The sequence below is a fragment of the Hyperolius riggenbachi genome, chromosome 2 (assembly GCF_040937935.1).
Source record: "Hyperolius riggenbachi isolate aHypRig1 chromosome 2, aHypRig1.pri, whole genome shotgun sequence".
Taxonomy (NCBI): Eukaryota; Metazoa; Chordata; class Amphibia; order Anura; family Hyperoliidae; genus Hyperolius; species Hyperolius riggenbachi.
In genome coordinates this window covers 269,716,634-269,740,992 of record NC_090647.1, presented here as the reverse complement: position 1 = coordinate 269,740,992, position 24,359 = coordinate 269,716,634, and the positions used below count along the sequence as shown (strand labels likewise).

At 40.0% G+C, this 24,359-nt stretch overlaps 1 protein-coding gene across 2 annotated transcripts in view; it reads right to left on the bottom strand.

The window, feature by feature from the left end:
• AP2B1 (adaptor related protein complex 2 subunit beta 1) overlaps positions 1–24,359 on the bottom strand; it is a 168,772-nt gene that overhangs the window by 76,292 nt on the left and 68,121 nt on the right. Inside the window, exons 8-15 of one of the 2 annotated variants that reach the window (XM_068268655.1) lie at positions 21,949–22,069; positions 15,945–16,040; positions 13,642–13,757; positions 13,393–13,558; positions 11,994–12,092; positions 7,379–7,638; positions 6,028–6,220; positions 1,837–1,857 (exon numbers count right to left, since the gene is read on the bottom strand). In XM_068268655.1, coding sequence (XP_068124756.1) covers positions 1,837–1,857; positions 6,028–6,220; positions 7,379–7,638; positions 11,994–12,092; positions 13,393–13,558; positions 13,642–13,757; positions 15,945–16,040; positions 21,949–22,069 — 1,072 coding nt within the window. The remainder of the gene's footprint in view (positions 1–1,836; positions 1,858–6,027; positions 6,221–7,378; positions 7,639–11,993; positions 12,093–13,392; positions 13,559–13,641; positions 13,758–15,944; positions 16,041–21,948; positions 22,070–24,359) is intronic. The other variant, XM_068268656.1, reaches the window with a different exon arrangement.

Here is a 24,359-nt window from a genome sequence, read left to right as displayed (position 1 = left end):
ATGTCTACATTCTGAGGTTCTAATATCAATGATCACTACTTGGAATGCACAAAAGACGAGTGTAACAAGCTTTTGCCTGCTAACAGAAAGACGGATTTCACAACAAATCATTACAAATCTGCTCAAAGTTGCCCAAAATGAACCAAAAGTTGTTTGATTTGGCCATTTTAAAAGGTGCCCAATAACTGTAAAATTTTTTCACTAAATGCGATTTTTCAATGCGATTTAAATGATGGAAATTAATTTGAAGGTAATTATCAATTGTTCACATTTACTGAACGATTATTTCTTCAATTGCGATCATAAAATCAACTTGCGAATCGATTTTATCCTATTAAGCAATCGACCAAAGAATCGTTTATTATCAATTGCCTTAATAAACGGCATATTTTCTACACAATTCGATCATTCAAATCTTATCAAAAGATCGCATTTAGTGGAAAAATAGTACCGTTAATGGGCACCTTAAGACAGATGCTAAGAAATATCTGGTATATGTGTTCCTTAACTGAAACTGCAGGTAGAGTTAGGTTTATTGCACCTGCTTATACATATGGGACTGTGCATTCAAAGTAACATCTTTATGCTTGCATGTCACATAAATATTTAGCATTGGAGAGAACGCCAACTAAAATCAGGTATATTCAAAAAGACTATACTTGTCAGCAGATGCAGTTCATCCAGAGTCCAAGATTATACAGCCCACTCCATTCAATTAAAAAAATCAAGTTTGTTATAGGAGGTTCAAGTCGCTGTTGCAGGAACAGATTATTTTAGCCATGGAACTATAATATGCATTTACATCGAAGACTAAGATATTTTTATATCTGTATATAAGCTATAGCTATGAGCTATAATAAACTCAATTTTTATTGGATGGTAAGCTGCTTTGTTTTAATTTGGAAGTCACACCAGCCTCACATGACCAGAAAAACTAGACAGACCCTTGGTACTTTTTATTCAGTTGGCATCTGCATGTCACAAACCACATCATACATTTCCACCCCAATTGTCTGTGCTGCAAATACTCTCCCTTTTCCATTCACTGCAATATAGGAGATGCAACACACTCTCTTTATTATGATCTATGCATTAGTTTAGTGTAGAAGTAATGATGTCAATGTGATGTGAATAGGTCTGGATGGCATGAAATTTGGTGCATGTTATGTCGCTTGGAACTGGACGAATAAAAAAATGTCAGGTAGTGCATCTGACTGGTCTAGTTCCAAGCTACAGTACATTTGCATGCAAGTCAAAACTTCTTCTGCCTTTGTACAAACGATGTTTACATTAGAGGTGTGCAGATGAACAGAATTTCAATCATCATACATTTGGAGCCAACCTCATCCCTTTGGATGGGATGAGATAACCAGAAATAAATATGAATAGGTAGGTGATCCTATCGCCCTGAAGAACTTGGAATGCTGGTTTAAATACCTGCTCCTGTTCTTGCAGTCTAAGCAGTACAACAGATAACATCTGACACTTTCCATTTTGAGACAGACAAGTCAGGAAAAGTCAAAATGGCAAAACAGACAGGACAGGAACAACAAGAAACTGAAGCAGATAACATGGGGACAAGATGGACATTGGGTGCAATGCTGGTTACAGGTTGTGCATGGCATCTTACTAAAAAGAGCAAGTGAAGGGAAGGCTGTGCTTAACTGAATTGACATATTGGATGTTTTTGTATGCAATGTTCACAGCTCAAATGCTAGTGATCATGCATGTGAGCCTCCTGATGGACACAAAAAAGAAAATCCAGAACGAAGACCAATGGAAGTAGAGAAAGACTGAGAGGACTAGATCAGAAACTACTGAGTGAGAACCAGTTACCCATTGTGTATCCTCTCCCATCTGCAAGGGTAGGCAGGGCACAGGAGGAAAGAAGGAGAAAAGTTACTGTCAGCGAAGAGGCAGCTAAACTATCAAAACAGCCAATCTATTTCCCTAACAATCTGCAGATGAACAGTGTAGCTACAACAACCAGAGAAAAAGGCTTTCCCAATAAGACTGATGAACAGAGTAGCTACATCATAAAGGATGTTCTAGTGTTCGGGAAGAATGTTTGTAAGATTAGCAGTCTGCTAAACACAATCTAATACCTTCTATAAGAGGCTCCTCTACATTCTGTACTTCAAATGCACTTGAAGGGGCACTATGGCAAAAATGTTAAAAATGGTCCCACTTCCTGCAAAATTGAAAATTTGTACGGTGTATGTGGTTAAAAAACATATGTACACACACTTGGCCCAGGATAAATGGACTGTATTTATTTTACTTCCTGTGTAGCTGTAACTTACAAAGGCATTATGATCTGACGGCTCTCAACCTCTAAGCGACAGATTTTGGATTAGGTCATCTCCTCATGGGGGAATTCTCAATGTGTCTTTTAATTGTTTCAAAAGCATTCCCTGCAAAGGATCTAAAGAAAGATGCTAGCTAGCCTACTCACTTTTGGGCACACTATTCTGTCAGCTGGACAGAGTAACTGCCATGAAAGGAGTGCTTTTGAAAATAAAAGAAATCCTGAGAATCCCATATGAAGAGATGGGCTAGTCCAAAACCTGTTGGTAAAAGAGTCAAGTATTGGCTGATTATAATGCCTACTGTAAGTGACAGATACATATAAAATGAAAAGTTGATATTGCATGTACTCTGGGACAAATCTACATCTTATATGGAGGAGCAAATAAGAATTTTAAATAGTATAGAGTTTTTTTTGCCATTGTGCCTCAAACACAAAAACCCATGAATTTGAACAACAGATTTCAATGGAATAGTTAAGTAATCTTTTCAAGATTTGTAGTAATAACAAAATCAACAAAAATCCATAAAGAGAACAAAGCAGTTCCTTGGGGGCAGAGGTGGCCTTAGAGTACGCGAGGCCTGGGGTGAGTGTCATATGCGGGGCCTAGAGACATATGCTGTGGATACACACACACACACACACACACACACACACACACACACACACACACACACACACACACACACACAATCTGTATAGGTTAGATAGGTAGGTGCCTCCAGTATAGGTCAGATAGGTAGGTGCCCCGCAGTATAGATTAGATAGGTAGGTGCCCTGCAGTATAGATTACATAGGTAGGTGCCCTGCAGTATAGATTAGATAGGTGCCTGCAGTATAGATAAGATAGGTGCCTGCAGTATAGATAAGATAGGTGCCCCGCAGTATAGATAAGATAGGTGCCTGCAGTATAGATTAGATAGGTAGGTGCCCTGCAGTATAGATTAAATAGGTGCCTGCAGTATAGATTAGATAGGTGCCTGCAGTATAGATTAGATAGGTGCCTGCAGTATAGATTAGATAGGTAGGTGCCCTGCAGTATAGATTAGATAGGTGCCTGCAGTATAGATTAGATAGGTGCCCCGCAGTATAGATTAGATAGGTGCCTGCAGTATAGATTAGATAGGTAGGTGCCCTGCAGTATAGATTAGATAGGTGTGTGCAGTATAGATTAGATAGGTGCCCCGCAGTATAGATTAGATAGGTAGGTGCCCTGCAGTACAGGTTAGATATGAAGGTGGCTGCAGTGCTGGGGAGAGGGTGCATAGTAGTTAAAACTCACGTGTCTTCCTCCGATCCTCACAGCTACCATCTATTTCCTCTCCCAGCAACTGTGTATTGGTAACAGTGCCCCCTGTGGTAACATGCGGTCACGTCATCATAGGGGGCGCTGCTACCAATACACAGATGCTGGGAGAGGAAATAGATGGTAGCTGTGAGGATCGGACACGTGAGTTTTAACTACTATGCCCGCTCTCCCCACCGCTGCAGAGGGTGCGGGGCCTCTTCAGGTGCGGGGCCTGGGGCGATTGCCCCACTTGCCACCCCCAAAGGCCGGCTCTGCTTGGGGGGCAGATGGGACACAGAGGCATGTTCTCTGCCTTATGACATGCCTCTGTGCCCCCCCCCCACCACCACTGCTGCACTATAGCCCCCCGAAATTAGAATTAATATTTCTCGTTATCGCGGAGGGTAAATAGGAGAGGAAATCCCTGCTCAAAACGCCCACTAGGGGCATTCCTGCAGGTTTTCCAGAGCTGCCATCGGGCAGCTCTCTCCCCCTGGCCACGCCCCTGAACGCTGCTGTGAGAGAGAGATCGCTCTCCTTCCAGCGTCATGACCCAGAGGTCACGAAAGTGAAAGTGGGCCAGTGCAGCTCACAGTAGCGGCGGTTTTGGCAGCTAGCTGATCCACCCAGCTGATCAGGTAGCATCATTTTTTTTTATTGTATGAGCCCATCTCAGGCTCTCTTTAAAGATTAGGTTGCAGCAGGGATGGAAAAATACAGAATTCAAAAGTCAGTTTGTCCAATCTAGAAGCTAGTGGAAAATTATTAGTTGCCAGTTCCAATGGAAACAAGTAGAGAAATTCAAAAGATATGAACTACAGTAGCTGTAATTTTTAAGGAGCCTTGGTTACCTGGGTCTCTGACTTTGTCCATACTTTTATTATTACTCCCAAGGTTCCAAAAACACACCCCTCCAAGATTGCCTATCCAACCCACCATTACCCTAACATGCTCTGCCGACCAGAGACTCTACAGCCCCTACCTAGTGTGCCCCTACCCCCTACCTTTAGATTGTAAGCCTCTGGTAGGGCCCACCCCTCTTAGTGTATCCAACTTGATCATGCACCACCATCAGCAGGCACCCTTCCAATGAACTGACTTAGGGCTGGTTCACTCCAAGAGCGCTTTCAAAGGCACTAGCGTTTTGAAAAGCACTTGGCTAATGTGTCTGTATGGGATAGTTTACACCAGAGCAATGTAATTTCTTTCCCAAATACAACGGCAAGTCCTGCCGCATTCTGGAAGCGATTACGTACGTCTCAACATAAAGTATAGAAAATATGTAAAATCACTTAAATAAAAAACAAGTAAAATCACAAAAAAAAAAAACACCCACCAGATCGATTTTAAAACATTTTTGATTTTTTGACGTGTACAAAAATTTCAAATCGCTAAACCGAAATGTTCCAGAATTGCTAGGCATAAATAGAAAATCGCTAGGCGCATGCTGGGAATAGTTACTGGGAATAGTTACTGCAAATCACTACAAAAAGTGCTAAGTGTTTTTGCAATTACTCTTTTTTTGGTGTGAACTAGGCCTCAGACCTAAATTGCCTGGTGTCAAGACTTTTACCTCGCTGCATGATCTTGTACTTTACTCCTTGTTGTTTGTTACCCTGTGTATTTTATCTATTGTACAGCACTGCAAAATATCTTACTGCTTTATAAATACAATAATTAATAATCCATAAGCTGTAATCAGCAACACTGGTATATGATAATCTAAAGGTGGTCATAAATGGGTACATCACCTTGTTCACATATAAAGTTACTACCACATTCTCCTAACTTTAGGGCACAGCAGACATGGAATGTTCAGTTTCATAGTTAAGTAAAGTAAACATGGATAGAAATTTCAAAGCACCTCTACACTGACCAACTGTCTTGAAGGGAACACTAGGTGAGAGGGATATGGAGGCTGACATTTATTTAATTTTAAATAATGCACACAGCCTGGCTGTCTTACTGACCCTCTGCCTCTAATACTTTACACCATAGACCCTGAACAAGCACGCAGATCAGATGTCTATGACAAATCTGACAAGTTTAGCTGCATGCTTGTTTCAAGTATGTGATTTAAACTTTGCTGACCAAAAAGATCAGCAGGACTGCCAGGCAACTGGTATTGTTTGAAAGGAAATACATATGGCAGCTTCCATATGTCTTACACCTCAGGTTCCTTTTAAGCAATTTGGGATTTCAAGCATATATGCATTAATTGGGTGATGTATGGTATGGTATGGATAATTTAGGACTAAACAGTCATTTTCTCATTGATCCTGAAAATCATAAAGAACTAACAAGCAATCATTTGCTTTGATGGCAATACTCATAGGACTTTCATATCAAAACAGCACAGAAGACAATGTGCACAACATAAGGCAACAGTAACTACTACTCAAATTAGCAGTGGCGAGACAACTCATCTTACCAGACTATCAAGGCCTCCACCAAGCAGATCCACAGCTCCCATCTGCATTGTGGACACCTGTGGCACATTTCCTGGAGGTCCCAGGTCTAGATTTAGAAGATCACCAAGAAGGTCCCCTTGTGAAGGAATAACCTGTGGCTGCTCGATGCCAGATGTAGGAGCAGGGCCAACAGGGCTGTCTCCAATATCAATGCTAGAAATGAATACATAATACTATGTAAGAAATTAAAAATAAGTATAACATAACCAGCAAAGAAGAGAAGATTTAAGAACAGGTGTATGGACTGAACAGCATAGTTACTTCCTGACATAAGAACACATGAGACAGAATGGCTTCAATTCACAAAGCCTTACCTCATTCAGTAAAGCAGAAACCAGCTGATGCTGTCGAACAGCTTGTGAAATGTCAATTCACCATGGTCGTTACCGCATGGAAAACTAACTGACTAGTGAGGTGAATTACGGACTTGTTGAGTAAAAAAACTCAGAGATGTATTTAAAGGGAACCTGATGTAAAAAAAAAAAACAAAAAAAAAACATTTCACTTACCTGGGGCTTCTGCCAGTCCCCTGCAGCCCTCCAGTGCCCACGCAGTTTCCAAACGATCCTCCGGTCCCACAACGTGGCTCACTTTCATTTTCGTTGACATCCACTGCCCCTGCGCAGCCCTGGCCGTGCGCGTCCTTGTACAAACTCTTGACGCTGGCACGGTACAAGAAAATCTCTACTGCACCTGTGCAGAACGCTGCAGGGCGATGGGAGCACAAACAAGGATGTGCCCGGTCAGGGCTGCGCAAGCGCAGTAAAGTATGCCTTTTCTTCTAATCTTGTTGATTATTAGCATTTGATAGAGTAATTGCTTATATCTTGCACTGTGAACGTAGACCTAATCAACAATAATTTGAAATCTTAATCTTTTAAATTGATACCTACATTCTAAAAAAATATTGATTAACAATGGTAGTATGCATTTATATAGTGCTGAAATCTTCTGAGGTGCTTCACAGAGTATATAGTCATGTTTCAAACTATCCCTCAGGAGAGCTCACTATTTAATTCCTACCGTAAGTTAGCATCTAATGCAATTTTCCATAATCTAAAGCCAATTTTTTGGTGGAGAACCAATTAACTTATCAGAATGTTTAGGGACATGAGAGGAAACCAGAGTGCCCAAAGGAAACCAACCCAAACAAGGGGGAAAAACATAATAACTCCATATACATGTCCCAGCACAAATTTGAACCTCAGACCTTAGCACTGCAAAGTGAGAGCACCAACTACTATGCCACTGTTCCACACGAATATGCAAACGTACAGAATTTCAAAGTATGGGTAGAGTCGAGACACTTACCTTCCATGCTGAATGGGCAGGTGTTTACGATGAACTCCATGGCTACCCTCTACAAAAGCATTGGGTGGCTTATGGTAAACTGAGGCAAGAGAGCCAATATGGCAAATCAACTCATCCAACAGAGTGGGTTCTATAAGGTCTGTCTCTTCAGAAATAAGTGGCTTTTCAGAGAGCACCACTTCTTTGGCAGTAACAGGGTCAGTGGAAAGCAAACGCCAGTAGATATATCCTCGGTCACGTAGGTCAGGGTTATCTGAGTCCTAAGAGAAAACAGAACACTTAGCAAGCTCTTAAAAAATGGACAATTAAAATTAGCAAAATGCCCTAAGCCTATTCCAAATGACACAATAAATCAAATTTCTGTATACTTGGCTGCATTGCTGTGGCTAACTTGAAAATACAAAACCATACAGAAAGTAAGGTTGCCTATAACTTCCTCATGAGTAACTATATAATAACTGTAGCTAGAAATTACTGATCTGCACAATTTGCCTAGCAGCCTATCCTGTTCTAAGGAAGGGGGGCGGGGGGCGGGGAGGCAAATAGAATGGACCAAAATAGAATAGCATTGGTTTCTCTAGATCCAATTAAACAGATAATCAATGGCATTGTCAGTAATGTTAAAGGACACCTATGCTCACAATAGATTTTTGCCTGAATCTATCATGAATAAATATTTCTGGCAATTAAATTCTTGGGCAATACTGTGACTTTTTTTGTCTAGTTTCATGTTCCAAAAGGCTGATGAAGCCCAGGTAATGGGAAAACACTTAGCCTATGCGGAGGGAGTGTTAAACCTCCAAGTCCCACACTGATCCCCATCAGCTAAATAATACAGAAAGATGGTATATCGCAGGATGAAATGTGTCACTCACCACAGCATACATGGCCAGCCACAGAAGTAAACAATGGAGGAGGTCACAGTAGCCACTTGGGTAAACATTAACCATCCCAGCTGGCTATCTGCCACGTGTCCTTATTGCAGTAACGCGAAAGTGACATGACTTCATACTGCAATAATCTAGTGGCTGCAATGACCCTGTGGTTACATCCTTCTACACATATAAGACAAACTACCCTATGCATTAATAGAATTTTGTTGGGGCATAACAGCTATACAAGCATGAAATAGACCGTCATTTTCTACTCTATTCAAAACTAAAGCTAATGTTTTGCATGCAGTTGGGTTATAGGTTGCCTTCAAAGGTGCACCAGAGTTCTGACACCCATAAAGAAACAGACTCGCCAGCCTAAAGAAAGACTCATAAGGTGTAGGATCATCTGTATTCCATAGATCTGTACAACCACTCCAGCAAACAGAACTCAACAAGTAACCATCTACTATGGCACAGCAGATGTTCATAGGCCTTATGATCTCGGTCTTTCTTTAATCTGGTATGCCTGTTTCTATATGGCTATCAGGACTTACCGGTAATCACATTTTTTTTTGAGAAACAAGCGCCTTTTACATTGTGGTGATTGTAATTCCCTCAAAGTCTAAGCTGGCCACATGTTACAAAACGATCGGTTGTGAGGAAAAATTAAAAGATTTTTTTGTTTTCAATCAAGAAATCTGATAAAATGTCCTGTTTTTCCTCGAACAACACGTGTGTTAAATCTAACAATTTCTTCAAGACTTCCAATCAACCAAAAAATTGGATCAGATTGGTCGAATTGAATCAAAATACAAAAATTGTGATGTGTGTGGCAACCTTAACACTTATTCCAGACATATTTGGCATAGCAAGCAATTTTGCTTTATTCTTGTAGCATTGATGTAACCCTTAGCGCTGATGTACCGGAATGCTTTTTTCTCTTTATTTAAAAGTGAAGGTTTACTTGAAAATATGTGAGAAATAGTTGCAACATTTTAGAAGACAGCACAAAACAAGCATACAGTACAACATGAATGTGTGGCGTAGCTGTATAATTCAGCCCGGCTTGATTCTGGATTAGCTTTTCCTGGCACTTTCCTAAGACCTATTTTTCATGACTTCAATGCCCAATTTCTCTTCCCAATATAGCAGGAAGCAGGGTGCTATGGATAAACAATACCGTGCACAAATAGCTCACACTTAAAGCAAAGTGCAACAATACAGAATCAAATAGGATATGGAGGGATTTAAAGGATTCACAGGTTTAGCACTAAAAGCAACTAGAGATTTCCTTCGCTGTATTTCTTATCTAGCCAACATTGTAGATCTGAATCTGACAGGCTGAATTCAAGTCACTGCTTTGTTATGTCCAATTTACAAAGATAGCAAAATATATGCTTAAACAGTCTGTTCCAATCCCTTGTTTTTAAACATTCAAAATAACTCGTTCTATTTGAAAATCCACTGAGATGTGTGACACTTTTACACACAAACTAAACAAAATACTGCTCAGCTTCTAGACTGACAAAATTAAGTACTTCAAGCCCAACAAAACTCACATTTCAGCAAAGAAAATTTGAATAGCAATCAGAATGAGAAGTAAAACGAAAGATGGCCCTTTCACACTGGTGCGTTGCCTTTCATACCGACGTGGTGCGCGCTATGCGACAGAAGTGACGTTTTCGCCGCATCCCGAAGTGCATACCTGCATTACTGTGCAACTTCTGCGGCCACGTGCGGTGGACTGGAAATCATGTAAGTCTATGGCAATTCATGGTTTTTTAAAAATGACCGCTGCAAGTTTTACACATCGCACGTGCACGAAAGCATATTTTATCAATATACTTCCATGCATATCATCGATTCCGCTACAGAAAGTGAGTGTCACTTCCTGCTTGGCCTGCTGCCAGGCAGGGATTACCGCTGGCTGTTTTTGGCGGTACGGCCAGAATGTGATTACTAAACCACGTTTCTTGTTTCAACATGTTGCTTCTGGATGCAACTGTTGGGCAAGTCAACCAAATCTGACCATGTGAAACTCAAAGCAGGTAGAGAAACTGATACCAGACTCCATTTCCCATCATCCCTGCATTACAGTACAAAACATGAGGCAAAAAGGTAATGGCAAAAGGAAGTGAAAGAGGCAATGAGCATAAAAAGAACACGTGCTCAACTGGTTACTTGCCGAAGAAGAGCAATCTCGTGTTGCACTTGGAAATGGTGAGCTGCACTCATAAGCTAGGCTGCTTAAGGACAAAGCAAGGTAATATTGCTAAACATATTTAGTGCAAGAAACGTGGAAGGATGCCGAACATTGTCTCTCCCTCATTCATATTAAGTTTTATGTTCAAGAAATGGTGGGGAACTTGTATCAATCACTAAGCTGGCACTGCATCGTTTAATTGAGGACACACATTTGTAGCTTATAAGAGTTGGGCATTGAGCAAGTGTGCAACATGCTCACTGAAAACCATGAAGGCACTAGTGCTCTTACGCCTATATGAAGAGATGTACTGCTACAGGCAAGCAAAACAACACAGTGGATTTCTGAACTTGTGAAATCTGCTTCCAGTAGTAATGCTTATAAACTTACAGTAATCAGCAACTGCTTTGGCTTTAAAGTAATAATGGGTCATACATTTTTAAAAAGGAACATCTCTAAGTTATCTTTTTATCCAAGATAAATAAACCCAATTTTGTCTGTTTTCTTGGTAAGTGAGACATTCAAAGAATTTGATTAATTTACATAGTAATCCATTTATTAAAATGGTTTCAAAATGTAAATGCCTTCCCAGTAGTATTCCATACTCCAGATGTGGCCTCACAAGAGGTAGTAGAATACAATCATCTCACAGAGTACCTCACGTAGCTGATGATGAGATTAGAGAAGGTGTTTGGACAACAACTAAAGACCTAATTTGTTCAATAAAAATGCACCGACAAATTCATACCAAAAAAAATAAATAAATAAAGAGTTGAGTTACGGGATGCAGCCAAATGGGAACTTTCAATATAGGTATTGCAAAAAGTATAAAAGTGCAACGTATATAAAGTACCATCTGCATTGAAGCAGGAGGATCAGCCATACAATGCCAGGGAAAAAACATATACATAAGTAGATAAATACTTGATCTACTTACAAAACAGATTTATTGTACTGTCCACATTTTGATTTCAGTCATGTCTTTTTCCCATAGTGTGAAGCTAAATCCTGATGTCATTTCCTCCCTTAAGTGTTTTTCTTTTCTCCCCCAATCTGCTCTGTCATCTCTGGCTTGCTTGTAAACAAGTGTGAGCACAGGATCATGTTGCAGCCTCAGCCTGTCACACTGAAGTGTGCTCAGACCAATCAGTGAGCAGAAGGAATGTGGGAGGGGAGATTACAAGCTTTCTTGTCGGCAATGGCATAGGATAGAGGCTGGGTGACTGAGAGAAGATAACTACAGCAGAGACTGTTCTGAATAGATTGGAGAGCTTGCACTGCAGGGTGAGATTTCTGGCATTACAAACACATTGCGGTGTTTAAATGGAATTTGACTTTATTGCTGACAATCCCGCTTTCAAAATAGGAGGCTAAACTAGGGCTTTAAACATCTCGTATTTGGACACCAATTTCAATCCACAGCTTTCTTACTATGCTTTGAAACACAATCCTGCCAAATTCTTAAGAAGGCAGACACTGGAACTTTGCTGAGTATGTAATCAAAGGAAAACACTGTCTTGTATTTTCACATCCATACCTGCGTAGCTAAACTCAGAACTTGCTGCACCAACTCTTGTGTCTCTGATGGCTTCTTCAGGAACAGTTTAACAATGGCAGTCAGAAGGGTAAGCTGAACCTACAGGGAAAATTATACATATCAAGCACTATGATTGCAAATGTAGAGCGTCTTGAACAATTTTCATGTACATTTAGTAAACACATTTTAAATGTGCAAATTATGCAGAACAAAATAGGTCCCCACAAACCCCACCTATACAAGAAAATCACAAGCTTAATAGCCATAAAAGTTATCTTAAAGTGGAATTAAATTATTATTTTTTATTTAGTTTGTGACTGTGCAGGATGATTTTGTTGCTGACTGGGCAGAGTAGGTTTCCCCACTTCCTGACAAAGTAAACATTAGTGCACAGAGGTAGCGCCACTCAGGGATAAAACAGTCCTGAATATTCCAAATATTATGAAGTCCACAGCTATTCACAAAATTGACAGTCTTTCATCAAACTAACAGGATAGGTTTTTAGGAGTATGGACAGTCTCCCAATGCAATATTCACTGATATCTTCAATGAGCAAGACAGTTGCCAGGTCGTCCCCCACCTCTGTGACTGTGTCAATTTTGTGAATAGTTGTGGACTTTTCATAATATCTGGAATATTGAGAACGGTTTTATCCCTGAGTGGCACTACCTCTGTGTACCATAGTGTTTTTATTGAGAGAGGAGCCGAACCATGGTGGTGTATTAAGATCATATCACGTCCAAGTGTCAGCGCGCTTGTGTTCGAGTACATACCAAAGTAAACAGTGTTGGTGTTCGAATTTGGCATAGTCCATTCAAAACACCTGAATACTCCTGAATGCTGCTGTTTAACACAGAACAAGCGGACAGGATCAGGGGGAGTTCAGTTTGTAAGGAGGAAGCATTGGAGTTATGTGAAACTCAGTGCGATTCTCAAGCCAGTGAACTCCTCCCGACACTGTCCACTTGTTTGATGCTGAACAGCAGCAGTCAGGAGTATTCAGTAGTTTCCAATCAGCTATGCTGAATTTGAACACCAACACTAATAACCATCAATCCCCTATACAGAAAAAATGCAGGAAAAACTCATCAGGCTCACAGACAGTGACAAATGCCTAAAAGATGGTGTGAGACTCCCTACCTTATTGCAAAAACATACATTTTACTGCTTTCTGTATCACATTTGGAAATACTGTCCCTCAGCTCACAAACTGTAACACAAGTAATCTAGCAAGAAGTTTTAAATCAGGATGATAACATTTATTGTCTAGGAAAGACATAAGGGATTCTTCCTTAGTAGGGACAACGACAAAAAATACCGTAATACTTCTTACCCTTCATCACTATCAAAAACTACAAAAAAAAAATATTTTGTCATGAGCTGCACTTCATATTATTACCTGTGTACTCTCATCATGGAATCCTTCCAAAAAGCTTTCCAGCAGCTCATCTGCGTTATCAATACGCTCTGCATATTCTCCCACAATCCAGATCATGGCTGCTCGCGCATCGGGCTCATCCAGCGAGTCGAGATTCTCACACAATGTGGCAATAATGCTTTCATATCTGTCACACACAAAGGCAACGAATTAATGGTAAAGCATACCTCTAGAATATTTTGAGAATGTTTCACCAACAAGAAAACATACTTATTGGGGTACTTGCGGAAGATGTCCCTGATGACAACAATGGCTTCTTGTACCACATAATTGACCTTAGTCTGAATGAGGTCAAGCAGAGTGCTCACACATCTCTCTGCAGATTGCTATGGGAGAGGAGAAGTAGAAGGTAAACACTGGAGCTGTTACAGGCAATGTGTGGTTGATGCATGCTTGGATGAAAAACTAGATGGACAGGCAGATTACATCTTTAAAGAGTTAATAACCTATTATTATACTGTTTACGTGTAAAAAAAGAGTAAATTATACATTTTATAAGGTCAATTACAGTAATCGCCTAGTGTTAAGTATCTGGTGGACCGAGCAATTTCATAATAACAAAGGAAAGTGTTTATAGGTTATGAATCTACTGTCAAAAACTTTTATGGTATACATAAATGGGCCTCATCATGAAATCATAGGGATTAGGTAGAAGCAGTGTGTGGTGTCTAGCCTTCATAATATATGTAGCTCTGCCCTCTGCTTTCACTAACCATATACACTTAAACTCAAGTTAATTCTAAGTACACGTAAATCCTAATATCGGATTCTCCAAATATGTAAAACAGGAGGGTTCAAGTATAATTTGCCAATGGAAATAGGTACTGCTCCCCACCGGAGAATAAGCACTACAACTATATTCCTCTACCCCCCCATCCATCCATTCTTGCCCATAGAATACATTTAACCATGTTTTATTCCATAACAAGCAACGGATTCCTTTGCCACACTCCAACAAGTTTAGCCATTTCCTTTTACGCCGAAATAAATATAATAGTTACTTACATTTTACCCCCATCCACTAATAAAGCGATATCCCCCCTACCGTGTTGCGATAAGTAGAGTAATTTCCTCTCCACCTCCCCTTCCCCTATAACAGGTACTGACATCCCCTTTTTCTCCTAACAAGTACAGCCACGTTGTTGCAATCCTTTAACCGGTACTCCCCCCATGCTACAGAGAAATACCAGGAAGAAGACAGGAAGAGGGTATAGTTTCCTTTTTCCATGTGGCTGACCATGTTGGCATAGTAGATGTCACCCTTGCCTTTCACTGGAGTCCCTGGTTTAAATCTGGGTCAAAACACTCTCAGTATGGAGCTTATATGATCTCCTCCTGGAACAACCCCATGTAAGCTTTGGACTCAGTTTAGTCACATTTATACATGTCCTACTGTCAATACTTGGACAGTTTATATTCCATGTATGGTTTTGCTGTTATAACAGAAACACCATGTCACCTTTGGGTAAGACAACAACCTGTAAGGACTTTCACAGGGAAAAGAGGCTTGCTATATCAGTAACAAGGAAAACGAAAATGGTCTCTTTGCTGCACATACAGTATGTTTGGAAAAAATGCTTGAATACTGAGGATTTTCTGATTTCTCGGCAAAAGTCTGTTTGTGTATATGCAGTTTAAAAACGTACCCATTAGACTGTAATCTTGTAAAAAAAAAAAAAAGGGTACCCTTGCCTATTGTACCTTGGTATCATACATACTTTTCAGTCTCATCTATATGTATATATGCAATTTTTTTAACAACCTTTTTTTTAAATCCATATTTGTTTGTCTATCCTGCTTCATGTTGTATCATATATTACAATGGAAGATGCTGGCAGTAACAAAATGCCTACCTACACTTTGATGAAGCATCCTAAAGAGGAACTGTCATGAAAATCTTAAAATGTAAAACACATACAAATAAGAAGTACATTTCTACCAGGGTAAAATGAGTCATAAATGACTTTTCTCTTATGTTGCTGTCACTTACAGTAAGTATTAGTAATGTGACATTACCGACAGGTTTTGGGCTAGTCCATCTCTCCATAGGAGATTCTCAGCATGGCCTTTATTCTTTATGAAGACATTCCCTGAAAAAGTTTTATACAATGACGCTGGCCAGCCTCCCTGCTCACCGGACACTTTTTTGGCAGTTGGATGGAGCAACTGCCATTCACTAAGTGCTTTTAAAAATAAAGGAAACCCTAAGAACCCCCTATAAGAAGATGGGCTAGTGCAAAATATGTTGATAATGTCAGATTTCTGCTACTCACTGTAAGTGACAGCAACATAGGAGAAAAGTAATGTATGGCTCATTTAACTCCAGAAGAAATGTACTTCTTATTTGTATACGTTTACATGCATTTTAAATTTGAAGATTTTCACGACAGAGGTCATTTAAGCACTGCAGGGGTGTTTACATGCTTAACATTTATCAAGTGAAGGAAGATCTCTCACTAATCCTGATGAAACATGTGCAAGCCTGTAATAAGATTGTTAAATGTGACTCTTACTTCAACTTTGATGGCACATCTTCCAATGGCACGGACCGCCTTCCTGACAAAATCAACGTCTACTTCCGTAGCATATTCCTTTAGCTCAGCAAGCACCTACCAGAAAAAAAGAACAGAATCCACAAATTGACTTCTGCACTAATAAAAATTCTTGTATTCATGATAACGTGTGCAGACAGATTGATGGCTATTGACGTATGCATGCTCTCAGTCCTATACCTCAGGACTGAGTTTTCATATTCACTTTCTATAACAGATGCCACTAGGAGGCTTTGTGCAAAGGGGAACTATAGCAAATATTGTAACTTTTTTCTACCCCTTACTTCTATCTCAGAAGAATAAAATTCTCAATGCACTTAATGCAGAAAAAAGCGCCTGAAATTGCTGTTATTTAATATCTCCTAGTCCAGTGATGGACCTTGGCACTCCAGCTGTGGTGGAACTACAAGTCCCATGAGGCATTGCAATACTCTGAATAACTCGGGGAGGCAAAGGCATGATGGGATTTGTAGTTTTATCACAGCTAAAGTGCCAAGGTTAGTCATTACTGCCCTAGTCGGTCAGAAGTGCAGAGTAGGAAAGGAGTCCCAGATTGATACGATTGTACACCTGGCGAGGTGTCTAACTGACACAACTTCTCTTCTCACACCTGTGGTCCTTTGCTGCAGAGAGATTAATCAATTGCACATATTTTTTGCTTTGAGAAAAAATGTATGCAATTTGTATGCGGACTGAAACTGAACCAATAAAACACAGTTGCAGCGGAATTGGATTGGTCTCCATCCAATCTGCATACAAATTGCAAGCAACTTTGCATCAACTCAGAAACAACAGCATCCCATTGATCATATAAAATTACAAATCCTGCTGCTTTACTGAAAAAACAAACTGAACTCTTGGGTAATGCACTGCCAGACTCTCAATCCCAGATTCACTAGCTAAGAGATTGACAGTTTGGTCCATATCTCCTCGCAGTAGGCACAAAAGGAGGCAAAGTGAAAATATTGCGATGCAATGCTTCAATCTGAAGCTGATTATGTGGAAAAACAGCCAAGCTCGTAGTCAACTGACCAAACACCAAGGTCTACAAAACAAGGTTGTTATAAACATTTTTGTAGAATAAGAATACTTACCTCCCTGTCAGCATTGCTCATTTGAAAAATAGGATGCTGGAGAGCGCTCAGTGGTTATTGTGGTGTTTGCACTTCCTTGTACAAGTGTATACAATGCAGACACATACAGTGCATCCAGAAAGTATTCACAGCACATCAGTTTTTCCACATTTTGTTATGTTACAACCTTATTTCAAAATGGGTTAAATTCATTTTTTGCCTCAGAATGAACTAACCACAATGAGCATATGTAGTCAAATGTCTAAAGGCATCTTACTAGAAAGTATGTTGCGTTACCCAAGCTAAGAGATGTATTTACTGGAGATTTCCAGAAAGTGAGTGCTGGGGGTCCTGACACCTCCATTTTAATATTATTGCATATTTTTTATTTTATTTTTACAAAACAAAGTAAGGCCCGGGACCCACTAGCAGCACTTTTCTGGGGGCTTGTCATTTGAAAAACTCTTGCTAATGGAATGCAATTGGGGATTAAAAAAAAAAAAAAAAAAAAATCACAAGCGCTTACAAAAGGCTTAGAAAAGTGCTGCTAGTGGGTTGCAGGCATAAGGGTCTAGGGAAGGATCATGGTAGCTTTAAAAACTCTACAAGGTCTAAAAGGCAATGATATATAACGTCTTAAAAAAAAAAAAAATAACAGTGATGGACTGAATGAATGATATCAGATGGCTCATAGGAGATTTTCAGTACAATAATATGATGAAGGAAGATGTGCTGAATAAAGTAACCTAGAGTACACATAAGATGCAACATGAATATTCTAAAACAAGCTCTTAGTCTTCATTGACAAAGTCTGCAACCGCTGAAAAAAAAAAAAAAGTTTTGCATGCCTCACAGGCCATTCATTGAAAAATATTAAAATTGAATAAAGCAGAGGGACACCAAGAGCCCCAATAGTGTAATTTGTCTTGGGGACAACAAAATAAATGAGAAGTTAAAATTATACTTACAAACCAGGGTTACCAATAGGCAACCACTGTATAGGCAGGTGGGGAGAACAATCCTGACCCCACTCAGGAATAAAAAGTCGCTCTCTGTAGACAGGAAAATAGGGTAACAACCCTCCACCCAGGGTGGACTCAATGTAGTGTACAAGATACAGAGGCGCTAAAAGAATAAAAGGTAATTAAATGAACTTAAAAAACCAACTGGTTAAACAGAGGAGGCAGCGGTGGTCTTACCCCCTCCAAACAGACACAGGCAAGGACTGCGATTCAGACAGTCAACAATTTATTCGGAACTCCAAAAAACAATGCAACGCGTTTCACGGGCCATACATCCCGCTTCCTCAGGCAAAATACAGTAGAAGTCACAGCACCTGTATTATATCAGCGAGCTCGGCGCCTCTGTGATCAGAGGCGCCGAGCTCGCTGATATAATTAAAATTGAATAGATTGTGAGTCATTATTTGGGACTATGCAGCAAACTGCACAACGCTTTATATAAATTAGATGGTAATAATTATGATGTAGGGAAGGCAATTCCTAGTTGCTAGGCTGCAGCACTGAATGTGCTCCTTTCATTCATAAAACAGAGTTAGGATAAACAGTGGGATTTTAATAACATCAGAATTCAGATTGCAGCTCTCCATCAGTTATAATACGACCAATCTATGGCAAGGTACTGCTGTGGGCATAACTGGAGTGTGCTGTGGGGAATGGCTTGTAAGGCATTGTAAGACCTTATCAAGATAACACAGCCTCCCTGCCTGAAGCATATGTCTAATGCGGCACAGCCTAGAGAGGTTGCATTTACATAATACGAGCAGAAAATGATGCAGAGAAGTTTTCCCCAGTTACATAGTGCCTGGGACTACATAAGCAATAGCTCTGATTAACTGAGTCTTTATAAAAGCTGAAAAAAACAATAGTTTCAACCACCAATATAGATTTTGATGAAATATCTTGGACAACAACTGTGGTTGAACAGCTTGATCTGGTTGAACAAAGGATTCCTGCTGAAATCTATTGAAAATCAATATGTTGTGTGTGGTAGGAATCGATCCCTCCCTTATCAGATTCCAATTTGAGAGGGATTGGTCTATAAGTGTGTGGCAAGCTTTAGCTAAATAGATTTATCATTATGTAATTAGCAGTCAGTGAGAATCACGCTACTATTCGACAGCAGAGAAAGGTAGAGCCATGTTTTCTTAAACTTTACAAATAAGTTGTCAGGATCCGCACCATCTAAAATCTTCTTTTATTTTAGCTTTTTTTAAATTTCATTGTAGGCATAAAATAGGTGTATCACACCGCCATGACGTACAGCGTTTCAGAATAGCGCTTTCTTCAAATAGCGTCAGACACACTGTGAGTGTGTGTCTGACGCTATCTGAAGAAAGAGCTATTCTGAAACGCTGTGCATCATGGCGGTGTGATACACATATTTTATGCCTACAGTGAAATTTTAAAAAAGCTAAAATAAAAGGAGATTTTAGACTGTGCGGATCCTGACAACTTATTTGCTTGGACATCCCTGTGCACTCCAGGGGCGATCACTGCACGTCGACATTATCCATTAGTGCTGATCCACTTTATACATTAATTCTTAAACTTTACAGTGAGGGGAAAAAAAGAACAGAAATACAGGCCAATTCTTAGTAGGATGTATTTCTCTCATCATGTTGCTGTCGCACCTTTAATAATCATTACTAATGAAACAGAAATTCCAATGGGCTGCTTTCACACTCCTATGAAAAGTTATTTGAAGGTGTAGAAAACCCCAGAGGCTGTATATGTGGTCTTCACACTGGTACAAGCAACAGAGGTATTTACAAACTTAAAGGTCCCAACGACTTCTTCGCTAGTACAAATCCCAATAAAAAAAAATACACAGCATTTCCCGCACTTGTGGATCATTAGTGAATGAGCTTCTTACAATAGACCAAAAGCCAGATAGTGGTGCCACACAAAAATTATACTACCCAGCCATGGTTCCCGATTTCAACATTTTGTGGAGATCAGTTAAAGCTACATCATCATAGAAGTAGCTTAACTTCTTTCAGAACAAACAAAGCACAATAAATGTTAAACCAATGTGCTTAATTCTTTCACTTAAGGACTCCCGAGACAAGTAAAGGAATGCAGTTTTACTTACCTGGGGCTTCTTCCAGCCCCTAGAAGTCATTTGAGTCCCTTGCTGCCACTCCGGTCCTCTCCAGTGTCTTGCTGGCAGTCTCTAAGGATTGTCAACCCCTGAAGGGTTGGTGTCTTCTGCGGCCTCCCCACACAAAAATGTGCCCACATTATTAGGAGCACACTGCGCAGACAGAGCACACTCCCGATCACATTGGCGCGTTCATGCAAGGGTGTTTGTACGTGCATGCGCAGAAGACGCCGATTCATTGGGGGTCGGTGATCCTTAGAGACTGCCAGCAGGACACCGGAGAGGACCAGAGCAGTGGCAAGGGACCCAAATGACTTCTATGGGTTGGAAAAAAACCCAGGTAAGTAAAACTGATTTGTTTTCTCCTCGCCTCAGAAGTCCTTTAAAGCAGGGATGTCCAACTCCAATCCTCAAGGTCTGAGGTTCTCACACATTTTGGGCACAGCTCACAGTAATTGATGGGATAGAATCAGGAAAGGTGTGGTTTATCAAGTAGAACACCATCTCCATTTCTCAGTTCCTCCCGGACTTAAATGGTACTTGAAATGACATATAACATGAGGCGTTAAGCATGTGATTGTACAATCCAATTTCTACATATAGCTAGCCTTTTCAATTTTCTCACTAGAAGGTTTTAGAAATCAGTGCCCCTATTCAATTATCTTTTCTCCATGGCAGTATATTCTCAAACTTTAGAAATAAAATACATTTTAAGCCACCAGCAAGAAATAAAAAATACTCAAAATAGGTGTGATATTTATTTACCACCTACTTTTTAGTACTTTTTCAATTTCAAAGTGCTGAAAAGTAACTTTGTAAAGAAGATGAAAAAATATCTCCTGGGAGAAAATACAGAAGATAAAATAACTGCATGTAGGCACAGGGCTCTAAAAGTGTGTTACAACAGCAGCCTACTTAAAAAGAAACACAAAGTAGGTTATTTCAGCGCACGGCTGGGCGCTGTCATACAGCAATGCTATGCTGCGTACCCCGCGTATTGGGAATTCGGGGATCCTGCAGTTGCTAGACCCCGAATTGTGACAACTCGGAGGTGGAAAAGTATTTGATGCTGCCAGGGAGATTAGTGGCAGCCGTCATTCGGTACGCCCTGCGCCCAACTGCCCGGCACCCAAATGATAAGTACTCGTAACAGGGTAATTTTCCCAGATAACTAATCAGAGCTCATAAATTCCTGCGTAGGTGAAGGAAAACACTTGTAAGAGCAAGGAACAGATGAAACAGTCAAAATGTTCTGATTTCTCTATATTGGAGCTGAACAAACATTATATTCCACTTTTGACAGTCAAACCTGTTGAGATATATTTTTAACCCTTTAATGCAAACTATGACTATAGAATTCCAGAAAAGGCCTACTTTTGATTATGACTATCATTGCTGCCACCCCTTGTTAGCATAGGATGTATCCCTATTTATCGTCTTTGTAAAAAGAATAAATAATAATAATAGCATTATAGATACAAGTGTTTATCTCACCAGTTTATTTTCACTTTAGGTTTTCTCTAATGACATATTCCAGTGTCAGCAGGATTACCGGTACATTGGTAATCTGAATAGTTTTGCGTATTACACATTTGAAACCAACTGTGATACTATACATGGTAAATGGACAATATTTTTTTCTATGCCTTCTAACCTCAGCATGTACACTTCCCAAGGATGGAAAGGAAGTATTATTGGAAACAAATCAGAATGAAAACCTGAGACAGTGAACGACAGTACTCAGAATAAGAGCCCACAGTGACACTGACCTGAGCAATGTTGGCCTGCGATGCCAGTCTTATCATAATATCCAATTTCTCCAGTTTCACATAAATTGGATCATTGTACTTGACAAAGAACACCTTGATTTCCTGCTTCAAAATCTCTGGCCTGGATTATAGAAAAGAGCTAGGTGTTACAAATCCAAAATAGTACCGGCATGTATACATAAAAGCATTAAAAACTTCAATACAATTTTATTAAATAAATGCTTCCGCTTCTATTCTTGTTATAAACACAAAACAGAGTTGGAACTTTGGAAATGTTCTTTCCTATGACACAGTAAAACACACAAACATACACACAAAGCCGGTGAGCAGGTGGAATTTTACCTTGAGCCATCATCATTTTTTATTTTTGCATCAACTGATGGACACCGACCCCAATAGTTTATGAACCTCTATTAGCAGTGCAAAGTCTGATCACTTTATTTTTATGGAACTCGACTAGTACCTATTACTGCTTTATTTTAATAAGATTTAATGCTTTCAAGGATTTCTTTTTTTTATTTTAATAAGATTTAATCCTTTCAAGGATTTCCTTTTTACTTAACGTGGCTTTCACATTAGGTGAAGTGCGGTGCATAGGACTCAAAGCACTTACGCTCTCTCAGATGTAGTATTAACACAACAAAAACTATATTTCCTGCAAATGCCAAACTGAACAGGTGGGTTTTCAGTCTGGATTTAACCACGTCCGGAGATGGAGCTGTTCTGATCTGCTGAGGTAAGGAGTTCCATAATGTGGGAGCAGCATGACAGAAGGCTCTGGGACCAAAAGATTTCAGGTGGACTCGGGGTATGACTAGATTATTAGAACCTGTGGATCTGAGAATGCGGGGATTACTACGCAGCTGTAACATTTCTTTCATGTATCCAGGGCGCAGATTATGTAGTGATTTAAACGTCAGTAGGCCTATCTTAAATAGGATCCTCCATTTTATAGGTAGCCAGTGAAGGGAGTGCTGTAGGTGGTACAAGTCCTTTTCTGGAAGGCCGTTGTAGAGAGCATTACAATAGTCCAGTCAGGATGTAATGAAGGCATGAACTAAGGCTGGCAGATCTTCTGGGGGGATGAGGTGCTTAATTTTTGCAAGGTTCTTCAGGTGAAAATAGGATGATTTCAACACAGCAGAGATGTAAGTTTACATCCCCATCAATTAGAACTCCCAGGCTACGCACATGCTCAAAGCCGTGTAGCTATGTGCCTCTTATTCCCATTGATGAGGACTGCAAGTGAAGTTGTTTTGTTGTCATGCATTGCCCTCCAATCAGCAGGACTTAAGTTTTATCTGCATTTAATCAAAGCCAGTTGTCACTCATCCATTGCTGTAGTTCGGCTAAGCAGGCGTTTATAGTTGGAGTAAGCAGGCGTTTATAATAGGAGTTTATATGATGTGTGTTAACTGGGTATTGCATGTATTTACAGTGGCAGTGAGGCATACCTTCATTGTACTGCATGTCTTACCGTAAGGTTGTACCGCACAGTGCGACCTCTCGACTCCGTTGCATTGCAATCTCATTGCATCACAAATTACATAGTGCAAATGAACCTGTAAAGGTCACGTTTTTTTTTAATCGGCAGTAAGTTAGCATGGGACCTATAAGAATCTTTTTGATTGTCTGCAATTTCGGTTGCAGGGCAGCCTTAGGACAGTTTCTTTTTTTTTAACAGGTAAATTTTTATTGAAGTTTTCAATTTTAATACAGAAAAACAGTTACGATCAAAAACAATACACTTAACGTATTGTAGGACCATATGGGTCCAATCATCAACTTCAACTAAACAATTAGGTCATTGTTTCAATATTATGACTTAAGAGGAGAGAAGAATAGATCCCCCGCGGAGAGAGTCGCAGGGGGAGAAGGAAGGAGAAGAAGAAAGGTCATCACTTATTTCAATGTAGATGTCGTATCTTAGGTTGTAACTATAGTAGCGGTATAATGAAGCATTACATTACCATTGCGACTTTTATGTTTGAACAGTATTACATAATCTATTTACCATATTCCGCCCGCTGAGGACTTTCATTTCACAAATGTAGGGAATGATATCACTAGCACTTAATAAGTGCATATGTCACCCCGGCCACTCATCCTCCGCCCATCAGGGCCCACCAGCACCTCACCACCATTTCCCCGAGGCCCACTCCAACCACATATAGGATCAGATTCCGTAGAGTTCGTCTTTTTAGAACATTTATTGAGTTATGATTAGGTGTGTTACCTCTTGTCTCAACTCATGAATCCTATCAGAGTTCTCATCCCAGCAGCGTAGATCTAGAAATCAGTCATCACACTCCTACAGTATTTGTCGCACCATCTGGACCAGATATTGTCAAATTTATTGGGGCAGTTCCTACTTGTATATGTCATCTTGCATAGCGGAAGCATTTTATTAA